Source organism: Dunckerocampus dactyliophorus, chromosome 15 (genome assembly GCF_027744805.1).
Source record: "Dunckerocampus dactyliophorus isolate RoL2022-P2 chromosome 15, RoL_Ddac_1.1, whole genome shotgun sequence".
NCBI classification, from domain to species: Eukaryota; Metazoa; Chordata; class Actinopteri; order Syngnathiformes; family Syngnathidae; genus Dunckerocampus; species Dunckerocampus dactyliophorus.
The window spans coordinates 6787150-6805738 of record NC_072833.1 but is presented as its reverse complement, the minus strand read 5'-3'; the positions used below and the strand labels follow the sequence as shown (position 1 = coordinate 6805738).

The 18589-nt window shown below is 41.5% G+C and overlaps 3 protein-coding genes across 3 annotated transcripts; 2 read left to right on the top strand and 1 right to left on the bottom strand.

Moving 5' to 3' along the window:
- Nucleotides 1-228: 228 nt before the first annotated feature.
- On the top strand, nt 229-6652 carry optn (optineurin). Its single transcript, XM_054752597.1, has 13 exons — nt 229-372; nt 1008-1132; nt 1199-1410; nt 1475-1630; nt 2360-2514; nt 2611-2698; nt 3004-3119; nt 3203-3352; nt 3418-3502; nt 3990-4148; nt 4223-4365; nt 5082-5155; nt 5273-6652. Exons 2-13 carry the CDS (start codon nt 1012-1014, stop codon nt 5383-5385), a joined length of 1572 nt encoding a protein of 523 aa, XP_054608572.1. The 5' UTR covers nt 229-372; nt 1008-1011; the 3' UTR covers nt 5386-6652.
- A 662-nt stretch (nt 6653-7314) lies between these two features.
- mcm10 (minichromosome maintenance 10 replication initiation factor) lies at nt 7315-14303 on the top strand. The gene is made up of 18 exons (XM_054752691.1): nt 7315-7492; nt 7655-7706; nt 7793-8041; nt 8116-8313; nt 8387-8518; nt 8584-8785; nt 8878-9043; nt 9166-9333; nt 10021-10137; nt 10220-10410; nt 10487-10572; nt 11802-11903; nt 11972-12433; nt 12525-12649; nt 12737-12850; nt 12951-13096; nt 13220-13262; nt 14072-14303. Exons 2-18 carry the CDS (start codon nt 7700-7702, stop codon nt 14153-14155), a joined length of 2592 nt encoding a protein of 863 aa, XP_054608666.1. The 5' UTR covers nt 7315-7492; nt 7655-7699; the 3' UTR covers nt 14156-14303.
- A 936-nt stretch (nt 14304-15239) lies between these two features.
- ucmaa (upper zone of growth plate and cartilage matrix associated a) lies at nt 15240-18431 on the bottom strand. The gene is made up of 5 exons (XM_054753854.1): nt 17184-18431; nt 16826-16885; nt 16653-16745; nt 16195-16293; nt 15240-15495 (listed from the first exon to the last, which is right to left on the bottom strand). Exons 1-5 carry the CDS (start codon nt 17239-17241, stop codon nt 15407-15409), a joined length of 399 nt encoding a protein of 132 aa, XP_054609829.1. The 5' UTR covers nt 17242-18431; the 3' UTR covers nt 15240-15406.
- Nucleotides 18432-18589: the final 158 nt, after the last annotated feature.

Sequence of the window (18589 nt, the reverse complement as noted above, 5' to 3'; positions counted from 1 at the left end):
CCACCACTAATTTACAGAACACATGGATAACACACAGTAACATCAAGGCTGTGTACAAGTCTGTTATTCGCCTTGTGACGCCACTTCAAGGAAATGGAAAGCCGAGTCAAGGCTAGACTGTATTGTAAGGAAGTCAGACAAGTGTCTTCAAAATAAAAGACTTGCTTGAATGGTCAACCATAATGATTGGTTTTCTGTGCGCTTGTGTTTTATTTTGGATTTATAAATCGGATGTTCTTTGCTTTTCGTATAAGACTTGAAGCTAGCACAATAGCAGAAACAAGCGTAGCAAGGTTCATCAACAACACCTCATCACACATCTAACTGAAGTGTTGTTCTGTGTTCGGACCCAAGATTCAGATCTCATTGCAGGTCAGTTAATGTCATTAAAGTCATCTAATGTTTGTTGTGACGCAGTTTGGTCAAGAATTGAGTGCCTCTGTGTTGTGTAAATTACTTGAAGTTTGCTGACTGGACCAAGCCGGATAGAGAAAGTAAACATGTAACGATCTTATAGAAAGACAAATGATGATGTAAGCTAAAATGGGTTGTAACTGGAGAGCTGTTCCATAGTGTGGCGTGATCATATTTACCCTCTGCGCATTATATGCATCTTAAATTCATTTTCAAAGTAGCAACAGACTTGATTGTGACATTATGGTTTGTTTTAAGGACCTTAATTAATCATCCAAATCATGTGACCTGCTGACATGGAGCTCTGAGTCACTTTGGGATTCCATGCTTGTAATTAAAATCAGAGAAAACCCTGATAATTAATCATCCACAGTGCTAGATTTAAAAATCCGTGTTAACTGCATATTGCAAACCCAGTAACAAACCTACTGTTAAATCAATGCCCATCTGATAGTGACAGTTTTTATACAACTCTTGTATAAGTAAGGCCGACATTTGAAACTTTATAACTGACATAGCAGACAACTTTAGAGGCCAATGCCAGCTCTAGTGAAGTGAACCCACCGTACACCTAAAATGTCTTAATTCTTCAGCACCATGGCGTCCGGAGGCCCAATGATGAATGGAGACATAACTCGCTCTCCCAATGGGATGGGCACGCTGGAGGAAACTTTGCAGCAGATGAACGTCCTCATTCAGGAGAATATAGATTTGAAAGGTGAGTGAAGGTGTATTCTAATAAATGTGTTTTATTCATATTGTGCACCCCTCTTCATCCCTCCAGAGGCTATACGTAAGACCAACATGATGATGAAAGAGCGTTTTGAGGGTCTCTCGACATGGCGGGAGAAGCATCAGGAGGAGCGCGACCACCTGGTCAGTAGACTTGAGGAGGCTCGGGTTCAAATCGAGGCTATGACGCTTCAAAACCAGGAACTGAGCAAGAAACTGGAGGAGGCGGCGGGGATGTTGGGTGAAGCTTCGGATAGCTCACAAGTGAGTGAACATATTGACTAACTTGAACATATTGAACATGATCAATGTGTGATGTGTCCTCTAGGTAGCAAGTCACAGTGTAGAGGTGAACACCTTACGTGCACAGCTGGCCCGGTTGCAAGCAGAGAAGAACGATCTGGTGGCTTTGAACTCTGAGCTGCAGCTGAAGGCTGACCAGGACTCACATGAGGACTCTTTCATCGAGATCATCAAAGTGTCTGTGAGGAGGAACTAAAACTGTATTTTAAATTCTGTAATTATAGCTGGGGCACTTAATAGGAACGGGGCATTAATTGGTATGGTATGGTTTATTTGTTTCAGACATGTTTGACAAGTTACACTAAGGAACATCACGTGGTTACATTTGCACAATTTAACACCTCTGAAAAGGAGTAGGAAGAAGCTGATATTTCATAATCCTACCCCTTCTCCAAATCAGATAATTGATTCACATCGTAACTTTTACAAGTTGACACAATATGTGAAAAAAATATTGACACTACATAGCTTGTGCTATGTGAAGTAAAAGAAATGTGAAAAATAGGGAAAGAATGAAATTAAAATGTCCTAAAAGTGATAAAATATTAATAAATTGTTAATAATAAATAAGTTGGAATACGTGGTGACATTAAATACAAGTAAATTAAAAATATTTAGGTTAAATAAGTAATTTCTGTATGTAAATCCAGCAATAATTTACTGGTGCTAATTATCAATAAATGAAATGTGCCGTAATGTATGTTGTTACGTATGAAGCTGCATCAAGTCTTTGTGAGTTATGTCTTGAAATCCTTTTAGTCCAGATGATGGCGTCTTCGATAGTCTAGTTGCTTGATGCCTTTGAGAATAAGTACTTTGTCCAGTCCACCCTTTAACTTGGTTTGGATTTTGCAGTTGTCGCTCCATTTGGAAACTGCTAATCAGGTATTGCAAACATGCTGCCTTTCAGGATGAAGGCGTTGTCAGCAAACGCCCCGACATGAGCATGACAGCGTCCCGGCTGGATAGCGAGGAGGTGACCGTCAGCCACCTGCTGCAGTCCCTAAGGAACGAGACGCAGCGGGCCGAGCGGCTGCAGGGCGAGCTGCAGGCTACCGGTGACAAGTAAAGCCAAGCCACTTTTGTTCAAAGCATCTGAATATCTTCACCTGCTTTGTTTTTAGATGTGTCACGCTTCACCCCACCTCTATCATCGAACAGGATAAAAAAGCTGGAGGAGAGGAGGAGTAATGTTAACGTAACAACGCAGACATCCATGGCAGCAGAGACCAAAGAGGATTCTGAGAAGGTAAATTCAATTTTTCAACCCATAAAAAGCATTTGCTGCTGCTGTCTTCTTGTTTTTAAATCAAACATAAGGCTTTTGTTTATTTTTTTATAACTTAACATAGGCTTAAGTAGAAAGAAGCATGGTCTTATTGTCTATCACTACTACTTCTCCATTTCATGCAAGCATTTGTTTTGAATTTTTCTATTTATGTAACATGTTATTTGTACATGCCTACTTGCATACTGTTTTATTTCCATATCTGCCTTATCTATCTAGCCGTATGTCCCAATGGATCAAGTGTTGAGTCTGTATAATCATTCCAGGCTCCCTCTGAGTTAGAGACTATCAAGTCTCAGATGAGGACATTGTTTAAAGAGCTGCAGCAGGCCCAGAGCAAGCTGGATGAAGCGGAAGGCATGAAGAAGAACCTGCAGGACAGGTTGGCAAACAGATTCCTAAAAGAGCGCAGGAACATACTGCATGGCACCACAATGCTTCACGGCGTTCATTGTGGTCTTCCAGATGTCGGGAGGGGGAGCAGGATGTGGTGACTCTGAAGTCTCAGCTGGTGGACAAACAGGCTGTCCAGACGGAGAACGATCGGCTGAAGCTGCAGCTCGACAGCATGCAGGCACAGAGTTTAATTGAGCAGATGAGGGGTGTGGAGGAGAGGTCAGTGGACCATTATACATAAATGTGAATTTATCTGGAATCTTTATCTGAAACCTCCTTCTCAGGAGCAACCTGGCCCAACTGAAGGACGCCTACACACAGTTGTTTGAAGACTACAATGAACTCAAGGAGGAAAAGAAGAGAAGCGAGGTAATGTGCTGGAGTATGTAAAGATGCCTAAACAGATATTTCACTTTGAACTTCTTCCAACCATTCACATGGCTGTATTTGTCAAAGCTATCTCTTCTCCTCCTGAGCCGCTGCACACAAAAGGATGAAAATGTTGTCAGAACATGCAGCACTACAGTGTTACCTGTGTTATTAGTTTTCTGATAAATACACCACATTTTGGCGCTGTTATTAAATCCCAAAGTTTGACTTGTAATGTCTCACAAAGCTCAGTGCTGTAAATTTGGTGTGCTTTAGCCAAATCACCGCAAAATTGAAAACACAATACACTTATTTCCAAAACACACTAGATGTCTCGCTATCAGAAGGCGATCACATATTAGCCGCATCACTGTAAGGGTTCAAAGCGTGAGAAAAAAGTAGGGGCATATACACTGGAAATTACGGTAACCTATTTGGTGGAAATAGTCATCAATCAATGTTTGACCTCTTATCTCTGGCTCTGCAGTCTCAGCTGGTGAATAGGGAAGTGGTGGATGAGCTTCAAGGTCAGCTGACCGCCGCGGAGAAAGCTCTGGCTGATAAACAGAAGTATATCGACAGCTTGAAGCAGGAGATCTTCCAAAAGGAGAAGGAGCTGGAGACCATATCTGTATTGCAGGCACAGGTCAGACACTGTCCTCACAAGTAACTTTGTGTACATTTATGTGGTTAAGTTCTTGTGTTGTCCCTGCTCTGCAGGCTGAGGTCTACTCTTCTGATTTCTATGCCGAGCGTGCAGCGAGGGAGAAACTGCATGAAGAGAGAGAGCGTCTGGCTGTTCAGCTGGAATATGTCAAGAAGCAAAACAGCCATCTTCAGGAGGAGATGGAATCAATGAGTCGGTACGCCAAAAACACAATTATCATTAGTGGTAAGCAGGTACCAGCCAATGGAAACTGGTGACTGACAGGTAATTAAAGGTCCCGTATTGTTCAACAATTTTAAATAAGCGTCGGGGGTCCTACAATAGTGTATTGGAAGTGCCCAAAATCTAGCTTCAAACAGCTTAATCTAGCTTTACAAGTGCCTTTGGTAATAAGCCCTACTGGGATTGTACTGGTTTGCGTGTCTGTAGCTTTAATGCTAATGAGCTGTGTTTGTCTCTAACAGAATGTGTCTCCATGAAATGTTATTGAACACTTCATCCACTTTTTACATAGACACTTTGTCCGGTGTAATAGATGCTGAGTGGGACATAAGGACAAAAACGTTAGCAACACTAGCGTAGTTGTTACAATCACTTTTTAACAGCAACGTCATGCTAGGTTAACCTATTTGCTGAAGAAAAACTAAATGATCAAACTTAGAGCTCTCACGTCTGTAGCTGACTGACAGACGCATAGTAGGCAAAGGTCCAGGTTTTAAGATGTGTAGCAAAGTCTACACAAAACTCCTCACAAAACCCTTGGCGTTATATATTTGTCAAAATCTTTGGTCAATATTGGTGTGTAGCTGTGAATGAGTGTCACCTAAAGGGCATAGTCCCAGATAAGATCAAATATATGATCTAAAAGCACACCTTGATAGTGTGGTATGATTTCCCTGTTTGTGTCAACAGGAAGACAATGTTGGAGATGCAGAGGAGACATGTGGCAAATCAGCATGGACGAGGAGCAGCTTTAGTTGGAAGAGGTTTGTTTCGTTTTCCCCAAATGTTTAGGTTTCGGCTGTGCAGCAGAGTTCTAAATGCAAACACAGAATGGAAGAAAGTGATGGCCACTCATTAAACGGCACTTTTCTGTCTGGCAGGTACTGACTGGCAGCATCAGCGGAGTATTCCCGAACACGTCTGTCCAAAGTGCAACGACATACTGCCAGACCTAGACTCCCTGCAGATCCACATCATGGACTGCATCAACTAGCCTCTCAGCATAGTTAGCATTATTTGCACTTTATTCCCAAATCTTCCTCTGGTTGTACCTCCCTTTTCTCCAACAAAGGAGTCAAGCTCCTTTTTACTTCTTATGCAAGATTCATAAGAGTTTGCATCCTTTTTTATGTTCGATGTCATCTTGCACCTGTTTGTTGGGGTGTTGACCTGAACAATCTGGACTATGTAAGGACTCCAAAAGAGGCTTTGAAAGGACCTTGAAGCTAATGCATCAAGTTTGGGCCTTTAATATTATCTGGTTGCTAAATGGGTTGTATAGTGGAGGAAGCGATTTTATTTTAGACATGTAACTTATTTATCCAACTTACAAATTATTATAAACTGCAAATGCAAATAAAATGCAAAGGTATTTTGTAACAACCTAGAAACTTATTGTATTTGTACTTTATTTATCCCACAGCGGGGAAATTCACTTGTTACAGCAGCAAGCAAGATATGCAAGTAAAGAGTACAGTGTAAAGAATGCATATTGACTACAACATGGTTCAGGTGGTGCAGGTGTTGTAGAGCCTCACAGCGTAGGTATGAAGGACCTGCGGAACCTCTCCTTCTTACACCGTGGGTTTAACAGTCTGCTGCTGAAGGAGCTGCCCAGGGAAACAACAGTATCATGTAGCGGGTGAGATTAAGTACCATTTTATATGCAGTACTGTATTCTTAGTGCTGACTGTCATGGTTACATACTGCAATGGGGGCGCTAGCGTTCAAATGCACAATATCCCATACTGTATAGATGTGTGTTCACAAGCCGTGAGTGAGTGACCGCTATTAACGCCCACTCTTCCTTTCAGTCAAACAACATTCATTTCATGCAGTTATAATATAGTCATTGTTTGTACAGTCTGTTCTGTGAAACCACTTTTGGTAACACATGCCAGCCAGTGGTGATATATTTTTCGGGGTGAAAAAAGTAATTTGGAGTAGCTTTCATTTAAACCTTCATCCTTTTCAACTATCATACTGAAGAACCCAAGTCTAAATTTCAGTCTTACATGAATTAATAGCAAATATTGCCTCAAAAAGGAAATAAACGCACTTACAACTTAGCAGGATAGCATTTTGGTGATACTGTAAATAAGAACACTTGATTTAATTTTGGGTTTATTTATTACCTTAACACATGAATTAAAGGAAAAGTACATTGTCACTACTGTACCTTTTATTTTCATGGCAATGACACAAGGAAATAATTGACAAATTGTATGCTTTTTCCTGGTTTTATGTCAGAATAAATAGAACTGAAACATCCCATAAAAAGTGATTCATTGGAACCATGAAGACTACAGTCTAAGTCGTGAGTCCTTTAGTTTTCCACAGTCAAATATGTATGGTTATCCACGCATGCTATCTTGGTTGGTGACAAAAGTATTCCCTCTTTCCGCTTTGGTGTATGCATGTGCAAAGGCCCGACTGGTGACCTTTGCAGTTGCATTCACCTGAAATGAACTCCAGTCATTTAGGTGAATCCAAATAAGTAAATATGACCCTTCATTGACAATGCATAGGGCTTACGGAAACATAGTTCACGCCACACAATATTGCATTCAGTTCTTACATTTCTGCTTACTCATGGACACCTTCCAAAATGGATACCAAAGGTACGAGTATGTATGGTATGAGTGAATTAACGGCGTGTTACATTTTTCTGCACTTCAGGACCTAACCCTTGCAGACACGCCCACTATGGTGTCTTGAGTATTCGCCAAACCTTTGGCTAAAAAGATGATTTGTATATACTGTATCGATATAAGTGATTTTAAACAACATGCATTTGTTTTCCGTGTTTTTCTATTTTCTTTCATTCCTCACCAAAAAATCAATTCACGGCACGGAAAAGTATTACTGTCAGGCAAATCATTAGGCACCTAAAAGTGATGACAGCACAACGGGGGTCCTACGTTTAGCGCCAGTTTGGATTTTCTCCCCTTTTTGGGGGAAGACTACAGCGGAGAGAAAGCTGAAGTTTTACATCCTAAAGACAGAATATTCGTAAAATAACGGATATATGCACATTCCCCGTCGTATAGCATTCGCTGAATGCTGAATTGGCATTGAAGATAAAGCATGTTCTGACTTTGGTAAGTTGACCGTCATACTATGACCTCAATCGAGATTGTACGTCGAATTTAAGTGAGTGTACTGACTCCGATGTCCAAGTTTTTTCATAAATGTAATATATAACTTATGCCACATTTGGATTTATATGCTTATATGGATCATAATGTTTACCATTACTTCAGTCTTTCTAGATTGCCGAACAAAAGCGGGCTACCAATATATCAATAATGGATTGTAAGTACAGCTTTTTCCATTTTTTAATACCTAAAACTCAACTTTAACTGTGTTGAGCAGTAATTCATATACAGTATTCTCTGAAGGTGAAGATGATCTGGATATTTTGACGGCGATGATGGTTGAAAATGAGGACTTAGGAGAGGAACAGCAGGTTGCAGACGACTTGGATGGCTTGTTTGACAATGATGGCGAGGAAGGACAGTATGTGGAGCCGGAGGATGACTTTTCTGAGCTCTTTGGGGATGTCGGTGATATAGAAGAAGAGGAAGATGCTAAAGAAAGCAAAAGCAAAGCCACCGAAAGCCTAAACATGTCCCAAGAGGAGTTACAAGGTTTGTGTCAGTCGTTCTCTTGTGCTCTAATGCTGACCTTTTATTGATTCTTGTTCAATTTTGTATCTTTTCAGATGAATTGAGGAGGATGCAGGACAAAATGCAGGCATTGCAGAAGCAACTGCAGGCGAGTCAGAAGCCTTGCTCGTCTTCCTCAGTGAAACCAACAGGGACGTCACTCGCTTTTAAACCATCACCACCTCAACAGCCTAGCCCCAAACATACCCCACTAAGGCCGGCTGCCGTGACACAGAAGACCAAAAATCAATCAGGTGAAACATATTCACACTTCACAGAGCTACACGAAAGAATACAAAAACTAATAAACTTTTTTTCCTACATTAGTGATGTCATCTTCCACTCCAGTCAGGAGCCAGAAGCTGCAGGAGTCCTCTGTCTTTCTTTCCCAGTTGAACAACGCTGACGCCTTCAAACGCAAACCCAGAGTGGCTCACCAAGCAAAAACCACTTCATCGGGTAAAACTGGTCACATGACAGACTCTACTAATACTTGAATGGCTCATGTACATTTTTGTTATCAGAATCCAGAGGACCACTAGTGGAGATTAAGATCAGTAGCTCCTTCCAGCCAGTGGAAAGCACAAGTAAGGTTGCCACTCCTCTGCAGCAGTCTCCTCCATCCACCCAGAGCAGACCCAGTCCGACTGCATCAGCGGGACTGCCTAAACAGGGCTCTCTTGCTAAAGACGTGGCAGTGGAGAAATACTCAGGGTTGCGGCTCAGGTAAGGACATTGATTGTTTTGGTGAGGAAAGCCCCAATTGGAATTACTCAAGAGCCTATTAGTTAAAATCCCAGACTTAAAATTTGTTTCAGGAAGCCACGTGTTTCGTCCAGCGAGATGGACCGCAAGATGGCTGACCGTCGCCTGATCCGTTTGTCGCAGGTTCCGGAACGCCTGCTGCGTGAGAAGCTGGAGGACAGTGACTGGGTGACGTTTGCGGTGCTGGTCAGCAAAGCTACACCACAAAGTAGTAGCAGTGTAAGTATGTTTGGCATTTGTCCCTTGTGCCATTTAAGTCATTCTTTAAGAGCAGAGACAATGTAGCAATAACACATTCAATTTAATGTATTTGCTCATCTTGTCATTTCTGCATTTTGCAGGGTAAAACATTTAGCATCTGGAAGTTGAACGACCTCCATAACTTGGATGTCTTTGTGTCACTCTTGCTGTTTGGTGACGTCCACAAAGAGCACTGGAAAACTGAGACTGGTAGCGTTATTGGACTCCTCAACCCAAACACAATGAAGCAAAGAGATGGATATGATGGGGTGAGCACAAACCCCAAGTTTCACATACCGTATGTAATGTAATAGTATGAAAAATATGCATTTTTAGGGGACTTTATGGATGCGTCCATTATTTGTCATAACCCCACAAATAACTGGGATCTACTGTATGTCTCTAATATAATTATATTTTAATGTCCCTGAGTACCACTAGACGGAGCGGTGTATCACCAGTGGTACTCATACCACAGTTTGAGAATCAATGATTTCATTTACCTCATTCTCACTTGTGCGCCATAAAATGATGTATTGGCTTTAATGTGCTAATTTCTGTAAAATAGGGCAACTACTTGCTGGAGGCTAATATCCGCATTTCATTGAGATGTCTTAAAAAGACCCTAAATTGATTAGCTAGTGTTGTATTGGTTATATCATAAGCTACATTCACAAAAGATCAAATCACATAAGTCTGTCAGGAATAAATGCAATAGTTGTAATTTTACAATAATTTACCTCACATAGACAGCATCTTTTGATTGGTTTCCCATCTGAAGCATCTGTCAACTAAAGCAAAAATCTTAAATTAAGAATGTAGTTCCTTTTCAGGCAAAATAAATCTCCATCTCCACTGCAATCACTTTCGACAAGCATCTTCTGAAGGTTTCTATTATAATAAAAGTGTATTTCACACTTGTACTCTATCATTCAGCTTGTATTGAACATGTGCAGGTCAGCCTGACAGTGGATCACCCACAGAAGGTGCTGCTGATGGGTGAAGCTCAAGACTACGGCACATGCAAAGCCATGAAAAAGAACGGGGACCCTTGCTCTCAGCTCGTCAACATGGTAGTTTAAACTCGTGGCTCTTCCGCAAATCATTTTATTGCTGCTAGCTAATGTATGGTTGTGCGATTGTTCCACTCGACAGTACGAGTGCCAGTACTGCCAGTATCACGTCAAGGCGCAGTACAAGAAGATGAGCTCCAAGAGGGCTGAGCTGCAGTCGTCGTTTTCCGGAAAAGCTCCCAACAAGGTGAACGGCGGCAGCCTGAAGGAACGGCTCTGTCGGGATGGCTTCTACTATGGCGGCGTGTCCTCAGCTGCCTGTGCAGCATCGCTGTGAGTAATAATGGTCTCAACATACAGTACATTCACATGACAAGACTTTTTTTCACAGCATCTTCATGTGTTACAGGGCTGCATCCAAAACGAATAAATCAGTACAGAAAACTCTGGACAAGCTTTTTGTGAAGGGTACAGCTCATAAGGCTAAGGTTCTTGGTAAGACTGGTAACACCTACACTCAGCAGCCCCTTCATTAGGTACACCTGCCCAGTATAATATAATCCAATGTAAGGGCTGTACCACAAATTCATCTTTCTCATAGATGGGTAGAAGTACATGGCCCTAGACCACACAATGTATCTCACCAGAGATCACCTGAATGGTTGATCAGATATGTTTCATAAGTTGCCTAAATATCTGCTTAATTATTCATACCTTGCTAACATCCATCCATCCATCAATTTTCTATGCCGCTTATCCTCACTACGGTCGTGGGTATGCTGGAGCCTATCCCAGCTGACTTCGGGCGAGAGGCGGGGTACACCCTGGACCGGTCGCCAGCCAATCGCAGGGCACTTATAGACAAACAACCATTCACACTGACATTCATACCTACAGTATGGACTATTTAGTGTCTCCAATTAACCTAACATGCTTGTTTTTTGGAATGTGGGAGGAAACTGGAGTACCTGGAGAAAACCCACGCACGCACGGGGAGAACATGCAAACTCCACACAGAGATTCCCAACTGAGATTTTCTCGATCTTGTGACTGTGTGGCCAACATGCTAACCACTAGGCCACCGTGCAGCCACCTTGCTAACAGTATTATCTAAATTTTGGGTCCAGCTCTTGTATTGGATCTGATTAGATTCTGCAAGGGTAACCAAAAATTGTGTGGCTGGTGATCATAAAAATAAATCTTTTAAACTGACAAACAATGTAAATCAGATGTCCTTATTAGAATACATCATATGCATATTTTTATACCCTTGTTTTTGGCTCATAATGAAGGGGTTACATAGCTGTTCTCTGTAAACTACACAACTAAATTTGCAACTATAATGTGAAAAGTTTGACATCACCAGTAAATGTGCCCCGGTAATAATAGTAGATTATTTACTTTTCTAAGTTATCATTTACTTTATTGATCCTCGGCAGGAAATTACTATGCTACAGCAGCCACATTTGCAGACAGAACAGTGAACATTTTTGTACATTTAATTAGACATTGTGCATTTTTTCAACCTTTTATTGTGTATTTTTTCCCCATCTGCTTTTTGCTGTGTCACGTGTCTTTTGACTCCTGATACAAGAAAACCTGTACTGTGTACAGTACATGTGTACAAATGGCAAATACTGTAGATTTTTAATATTTGAACAAATGTATTGTATGTATAAAAAGTTGCCCTTTTTTTCCAATTACCTACGGTTTGTGTCCTGTAGCCATGCAATCTGGTGAGGTTTCGGGTTGTTCCAGTGAATTCAAGAGCTTGATGTCTGTTCCAACACCGGGAGCTCTGCAACTGAAGAAGCACCTGGCACCAGGTACATATCACAAATAACCTGCCTCTACCCCAAACCTGTGGGCTGATTGTCCTTATGTTTTCCATCAGCTGTCTCCAAGGACCCACATGGATCTCCTGTTCAGTCCATATCAGCTTCAGACCTTCTAAAACAGCAGAAACAGAAGCAGAGGGAACTCATGGAGAACCGACGTCTTCGGGTGGAGGGCATCCAGGCGAGTGTGGTGCCAAAATCACGTGACTCTTTACTGACATCCCCCAAAGCAGCCCGTGGCGTCCCCAAGACCACCCAAAGCCCCGCAGCGCCGCAAACCCCCACGCTTGGACGGGGCTTGTCTAAAGACGAGGATGTCCTCTTCTTTGACACCAGCCCGCCCCCTGCGCCGGTCGCCGCCTCCCTGAGCCTCTCAGCCACTAAGTTGGCGGCTCTGAGGAAGCTGAGAGCAAAGGGGATGGCACTTGAGAAAGAAGACCCCAATGCTGTGAAGAGGAAGAGGACAAACACCAATGAGATCAACACCCGTGTAGCGAAAAGTCTCACTTCACCCGATGGTACGTACACAGTATCAGTACTGTGTTAAATACTGTGATGTTTTTCCTTTTCTATGTTTAATACCACCTATTCTTTGGTTCCTCTGTGCAGCTGAGTCGTCTGGTAGCGATGAGCCGGCTCTGAAGAGAAAGCGAGATCAGCTGAGCTACATTCAGTCAGAGGAGTTTCAAAAGATCCTAAATGCTAAATCTCGCCATGGAGCCGTCCTGGAAGCGGTACGCATCGAAACTGCTGACTGTATACACGCTTAGCATTTTATTGCACATTGTACTACAGGATTTAAGTATGTCCTTTTTACCCAGGCTGAGTATCAGATTCAGGAGCGGTACTTTGATGCACTGGTGAAAAAGGAGCAGATGGAGGACAAAATGCGGAGCATCAGAGAGATGAAGTGTCGCGCCGTTACCTGCAAACAGGTACACTTTTATGATAAATAAACGAGCATATACCCAAGTGGCAAAAACAGCACCGCCTTCCTGCCTACCCTTTCTAAGTGTCTTGTTTCCTTGCTTGCAGTGTAAATACACATACTTCAAAGCAGCAGATCGCTGCGTCGGGGAGAATCATCCTCTCTGCTGGCACGACGCTGTGAAACGTTTCTTCAAGTGTCCGTGCGGACAGAGAGCCATCGCCCTCGACAGACTGCCACACAAACACTGCAGGTAGGACGCGCTCTCGTCAAACTGGTGTATTTTATGGAAACATCATTGCTCTGATGCATAAATGTAATAAGTACAAAAATGGCTGTGCTGTATTGACAACTAACCTTTATCTTATCTTTACAGTAATTGTGGTCTGTTTAAATGGGAGCGTGATAGCATGCTGAAGGTAACAGTTCTTTCTGGTGGTAACAATTTAATGAGATCCAATACAAGAGCTGTCGCCATACCTTGTGTTTATTAACCTAAACCGTGCAGAGGACGGGGCTTTAAGTGGAAGCAGGTGATAACTGAAAAGAGGCTAATGAAAACTCATTATAACGTACATAACTCATTTTTTACTTTAATAATGATTTGGAGTACATGAGAAAGTGGAAAGCAAAACGTAGCACTCTTTGATGTCATGCTCGTTTATGAACAAGTGGATTTCACAACTCAATGCTGTTGCTGCAGCCAATGTTGTAATAGCGGTAAAGCACTGATGAGTTCATCGTAAACGACAATGCAGCAAATGCAACACATGTTTCACACCAACAGCTGAGGAGTTCCACCAGCTTTTTAACACGCATGCAGAGGTAGCTAAAGGTGCTGAATGACCACTCATGATACTTCAAATGCAGCTGCTTCCATTTTGTGGATTTAATTTAAAAAAATTACATCGTGTCAATTTTTTTTGACCCAGCGCTAATTCCAAAACCCTGTAGTTATTTGCTTTTGTTGACCACTCACTTGGCGGCTATAAGGGACTCTGCATGTAATTGAATAGATGAATAATTGGAGCATTTACTGTAATAGAATTAAGAAATAATGCTCATTTGGAGCCAGTGTCAATAAAAACTGAGCATTGTTTACAACACAACAGTTTTAATGAAGCAGCTTTTGTATTGGATTTGTTTAAATTTCTTTCTCTCTCTCTCTCTTTTTTTTTTTTTTTTTTTTTGCAAAAGCGGAGATGACATCTCCTTTTCTCTCCCACAGGAGAAAAAGGGGCCAAAAATCGGTGGAGAACTTCTCCTACCGCGAGGAGAGGAGCATGGAAAGTTCCTCAGCAGTCTGAAGTAGAATGAATTTTAATTTTAGCCGCACTGCAGCAACGTGCTAATTACTGGAACAAAAATGTTTTGGGATTTTAAGTGGATGTTAATTTGTTTTTATTGTGACTTTTAATGCTGTTCAGTAACTAATCATGGAACAAAACATGTATGATATTTGGGAATTATTAAAGTAATACTTTACACATTCCAATGGCACATCACTGTTTCTGTTCATGACATTACATCACTGAGGGAACTAAATGATTTCAATTTTAAGACTGTGTTGTATTATTTTATTTCCTTAATAAGGAAAACACACCAAGGACTTTCTAGGAATGCACACAAAGAATTTTGCAGCTGTATGACCTCAGTGGACCTATGAACTACGGAAATATTTCGTTTAGAAAGAAGGAATCTGGAACCAATTAACCGCGACAAACAAGGGATTACTATATTGCATACACACATGCCATCCCATGTTTTGGCTGTGACTGTATTCATCCTTCAGACGCTGCTACATTATTCACTTTTTCTTTTAAGATATTTGATTCTCCTCTTGTTTGAAGACAAAGATCCTTGATAATCCACTCCAGGTGTTCACTGCAACCTTGAATCGATGGCATTTTTAAAATAGCCCAACTGGAATTTAAAATGATCAATTACACAGTGCGTTGCCACATCATGCACAAAGATCCACTGTACTTTTTTCTTGTTGTTTTCCCCCTTTCTGCACCTTCTAAGCCTCTTTTTGCCATTTTTTTTCCACTCTGGAAATAGTTTCCTCCTGATGATGACTTCTGCAGCTCACCTCTTCTTCTCTAATACTCCATTCCCCCTTTCCATTTAAATCCCCCAAATTCTAGACAGTGCATGGTGTGTGTTAAACACATCAGTGGTGCAAACTCTTCAGGAAACTCATCTTGTCAGATTGCCAGGAGTACATAAAGTCCATTGACGCTTGCCCACTTGGGCAATAACAAGTGCATTGTGAATGAATTGTGAATTTAACTAGCTGCAAATGCCTCTGGCTAACATCACCTTGTATTAAGTTTGCACTGTAGGTGCATGGAAAAAGCAGTAAAAACAAGCATGCAGTTAAGACAAGTCTTTAACATAGTGTTCCCTTTATTTTTGTGACGTATACAATTAAACACTGCAGAGGTATACAATGCAGAATACAAACTCCCTGTTTCTAAGGCAACAAAAACATTTGAAGCTGTATCAAAATGGATGGTTCGCTTTAAACAAAAAAGGCCTTCATGGCACAGTTGATGCCACACTAGTGAAACCAGTGATATCGAGGATAAAGGCCGTCGTAATGATACTCTCGAATTTGCTCGTTTTTCTCCCTCGTTCTTTCAGTTTGCTCTGTGGATTGAAAGAAAAAGATATTAAATTAGTATACAAGCCTGTTGATTATTATGTGACTGTATTATACGTAAAACAAGTTGTTAAAAAAAAGTGGCCTTTACAAAAATATTGTGACTGACACGATTACTGTTATGTAGCTGACGTAAATGCTCCAGTTAACACCTCTACTCAGTTAACTTCAGTTGCCAGGTGCCTAAGTCTACAAAATCAAATAAGCGCCTGGGTCCATGATTATTGCTGGGTCAAAAAGTGGAGCATTTGAAGTATCGTGAGTGGTCAGCATCCAGCAGCTTTATTTACTTCTGCATGCGCCTTCTTCTTTTCCTCCTTTACGGTAATTACAACAGTGGTTCCGTTGCTGCTATGTTGCACAATGTGCTTGTTCCGTTCTACTTTCTCATGCACTCCACATCATTATTGAAAGAAACGTGTTTGTTATAATCAGTCGTAAAATTTCTGAACAGTCATTCTCCATCTATCACCTGCTTCCAATTAACGCAATGTCCTCTTTAAGTAAATAAACACCCCAGCCATAATTACAGGATTTAAAGTATTTTTAAAAATTATTTTCATCAAATCAGTAAATTGCATTTGTTTTGATTGTTTAATCTTTTTTTTTAATGCAGAAAAATTGTTTGATGGCTAGTTTGACTACAGCATTGTTCACGCTTGCCCAAGGCGGGCTAAAGCTTATACCGTCACGGTCCTCTTCGGCGTAGTTCTCGTACTCATTCCGTCGCTCCTCATTGTGCTCCCTCCAGCGCTCGGTGTTGGCCCGCTGCACCCTCTGCTCAGCTATGGAGACGAAGTGGAAACGCAGACGTCAGGGCTGTACTTAAGTGTTTGCATTGGATTGATTTTGAAGCATGCTGTTCGTCACAGTGACACCGGCATTAGAAGAATGCCATTAGAGTACAGTACAGTGCTGGAAGCCTGCTTCTTAGCTCCACAGTACCCTGAGTCTCCTTCCGCATGCGGTGTGATGCATACTGTATGGAGAGACACCTGATTGACTTAGCAGCCACCCCTACAGTACTAAGATGACACTGCTCAGACTGTCAGAGGCATTCATTAAACATGTCCATTCCAGTGTGCAGTGGAGCTGTTCCTAACATTTTCCTTGTCTTATTTCCCGGTGCAGGACAATAACTTACCCAGCTGTTCATAGTAGCTCACTGAGCGGCGACTGCGGCGTTTAAAGAAGTTGGCAGCGTCTGCCTCAAGCATGAAGACCCTCCGAGCTCCCTCTGCAAAGGTCAGCGGCTGAAGGTTAACGCTGTGGCATACCGAGTGGCAACATTCACATGATGTCTTTAAACAGCATCACCTTTGACATCAGCTGCCGTTGACGCATCACGCACTGCTGCACTTTCACCAACACTGGAAACTGGCAAAAATGTATTATCTTTTATAAATTAAGTAAGATTTGTTGGTAAAGGTTGCATAAAAGCAGGAAAACCAACCCCAATTGTAGTAAAACGTAGCAGAATTGTCTTCTCTCCACAAAGCCATGCTTACTTGCGCTTACAGTGTTTCCATCAAACTCCAATTGTTGCACTTTTAATTGTAAAACATTTTAGTAAATGACAGCTACTTTGCATCCTCAACCCTGACTGATCTCGCCTGTCCTTATGTGACCCATTTAGCTGTACCCGCATCCAACCCCCACCACAAAGGCTACTCACAAGTGAGGATGAGCAGGGTGGCGAAGAAAGACAGAGCAAAGACCTGACTCCAGGACATCTTGCAAAGAGAAAATGCCGCAACCGAACTTCACAGCACGCTAAACTCTAATGGAAGGAAGAGAACAAGTAAGTGATGATGACTGTGGAGGAAGAAAATGGGAGGAGATAAAGTAGTACTGAGGAGGGGCATGTTTATTTAAGTGAGGAACAATGGCAAGTGTATAAATATGAGCGGAATGGACTACCTTTTTATTTGAGGTAGCTGAGGTCAGTGGTCAGATATATTCCTTCTTACTGCTCGTCCAGTGTATTTTTTTTTTTTATAAAACATCCTCAAAATTGCACGAATTAGTGTGGCAAATCACTTTAAAAAGTCACTGTAGTTACTAACAGTGACGTGCGGTCAAGGGAGGGAAAGTCTGACCAGTCATGATAACAAAATAACACTATGAATAATGATAACAATAAAATTAATCAAATAAAACAATTCTACATTTATTTTCTGTATGATTCAAAACGTTTTGTTAAGTGAAAATCATTGAATTTGCACATTTCCTGATCAAATACAGGGCAGACACCTAAGATGAGGCTGCCGCTAGCAACTCTTCTTGGCTACAGCCTGCCGTCTGAGAGCGCACTTAGTTGGATCATGGCGCTCGCTTGCCTGTTTGTTTGTCAGCATTTGTTTTGTATGGAAACCTATGGCCCACCCTGTATAACGTTGAAAAAACATGTATTGTACACCACGATCGTCTACAGCCCGTATAATGTCTTTAATGTAAGCGGGGGATAACATTTTTCCACACAGTGATGCCCACCCCTCAATACGCCACCCTGCGGCCACCCTTGACGTTTTTACAAAATACATCTTACATGCAGTGTCACTGAATATACGTGTAACATATTACAACATAATTAAGGCAAAACCTAATTTACGTATGTCCATGATTTTAAGTTTAATCCCAACTCTGTATTAAATATAAAATGCATATAAATAAAGAAAAACAACAGCAACTTCAGGCTCTGAAGTGTTAGGAGCACATGCCTTTTGTTTGATTTGTGTACCATCCTAATATTTGTGCATGAGTTGACACGAATGAGGTATGAAGCACACTTGAGACCTAACAGCCACTATTAAAGGTGATAACAGAGATGCACTATTTATACTGCTAAGGTATGTTGAATTCCCCTTGCAGGCAGTATGCACGTGGAAGTCTCTCGTGTCGGACCCTCTCATTATTCTCTACAGTATCGATGATGTCTGAATTAAACAATGAAAACTTTTTTGCTATACCGTGTTTTTTCCTTCGTATGTAATAGAGATTGCATACATGGTAGTCGTGTATTTATCGCAAATGTAAGAAGTGCATAACTACTGTGGTGACAGTGGCTCCTCATTGAAATGA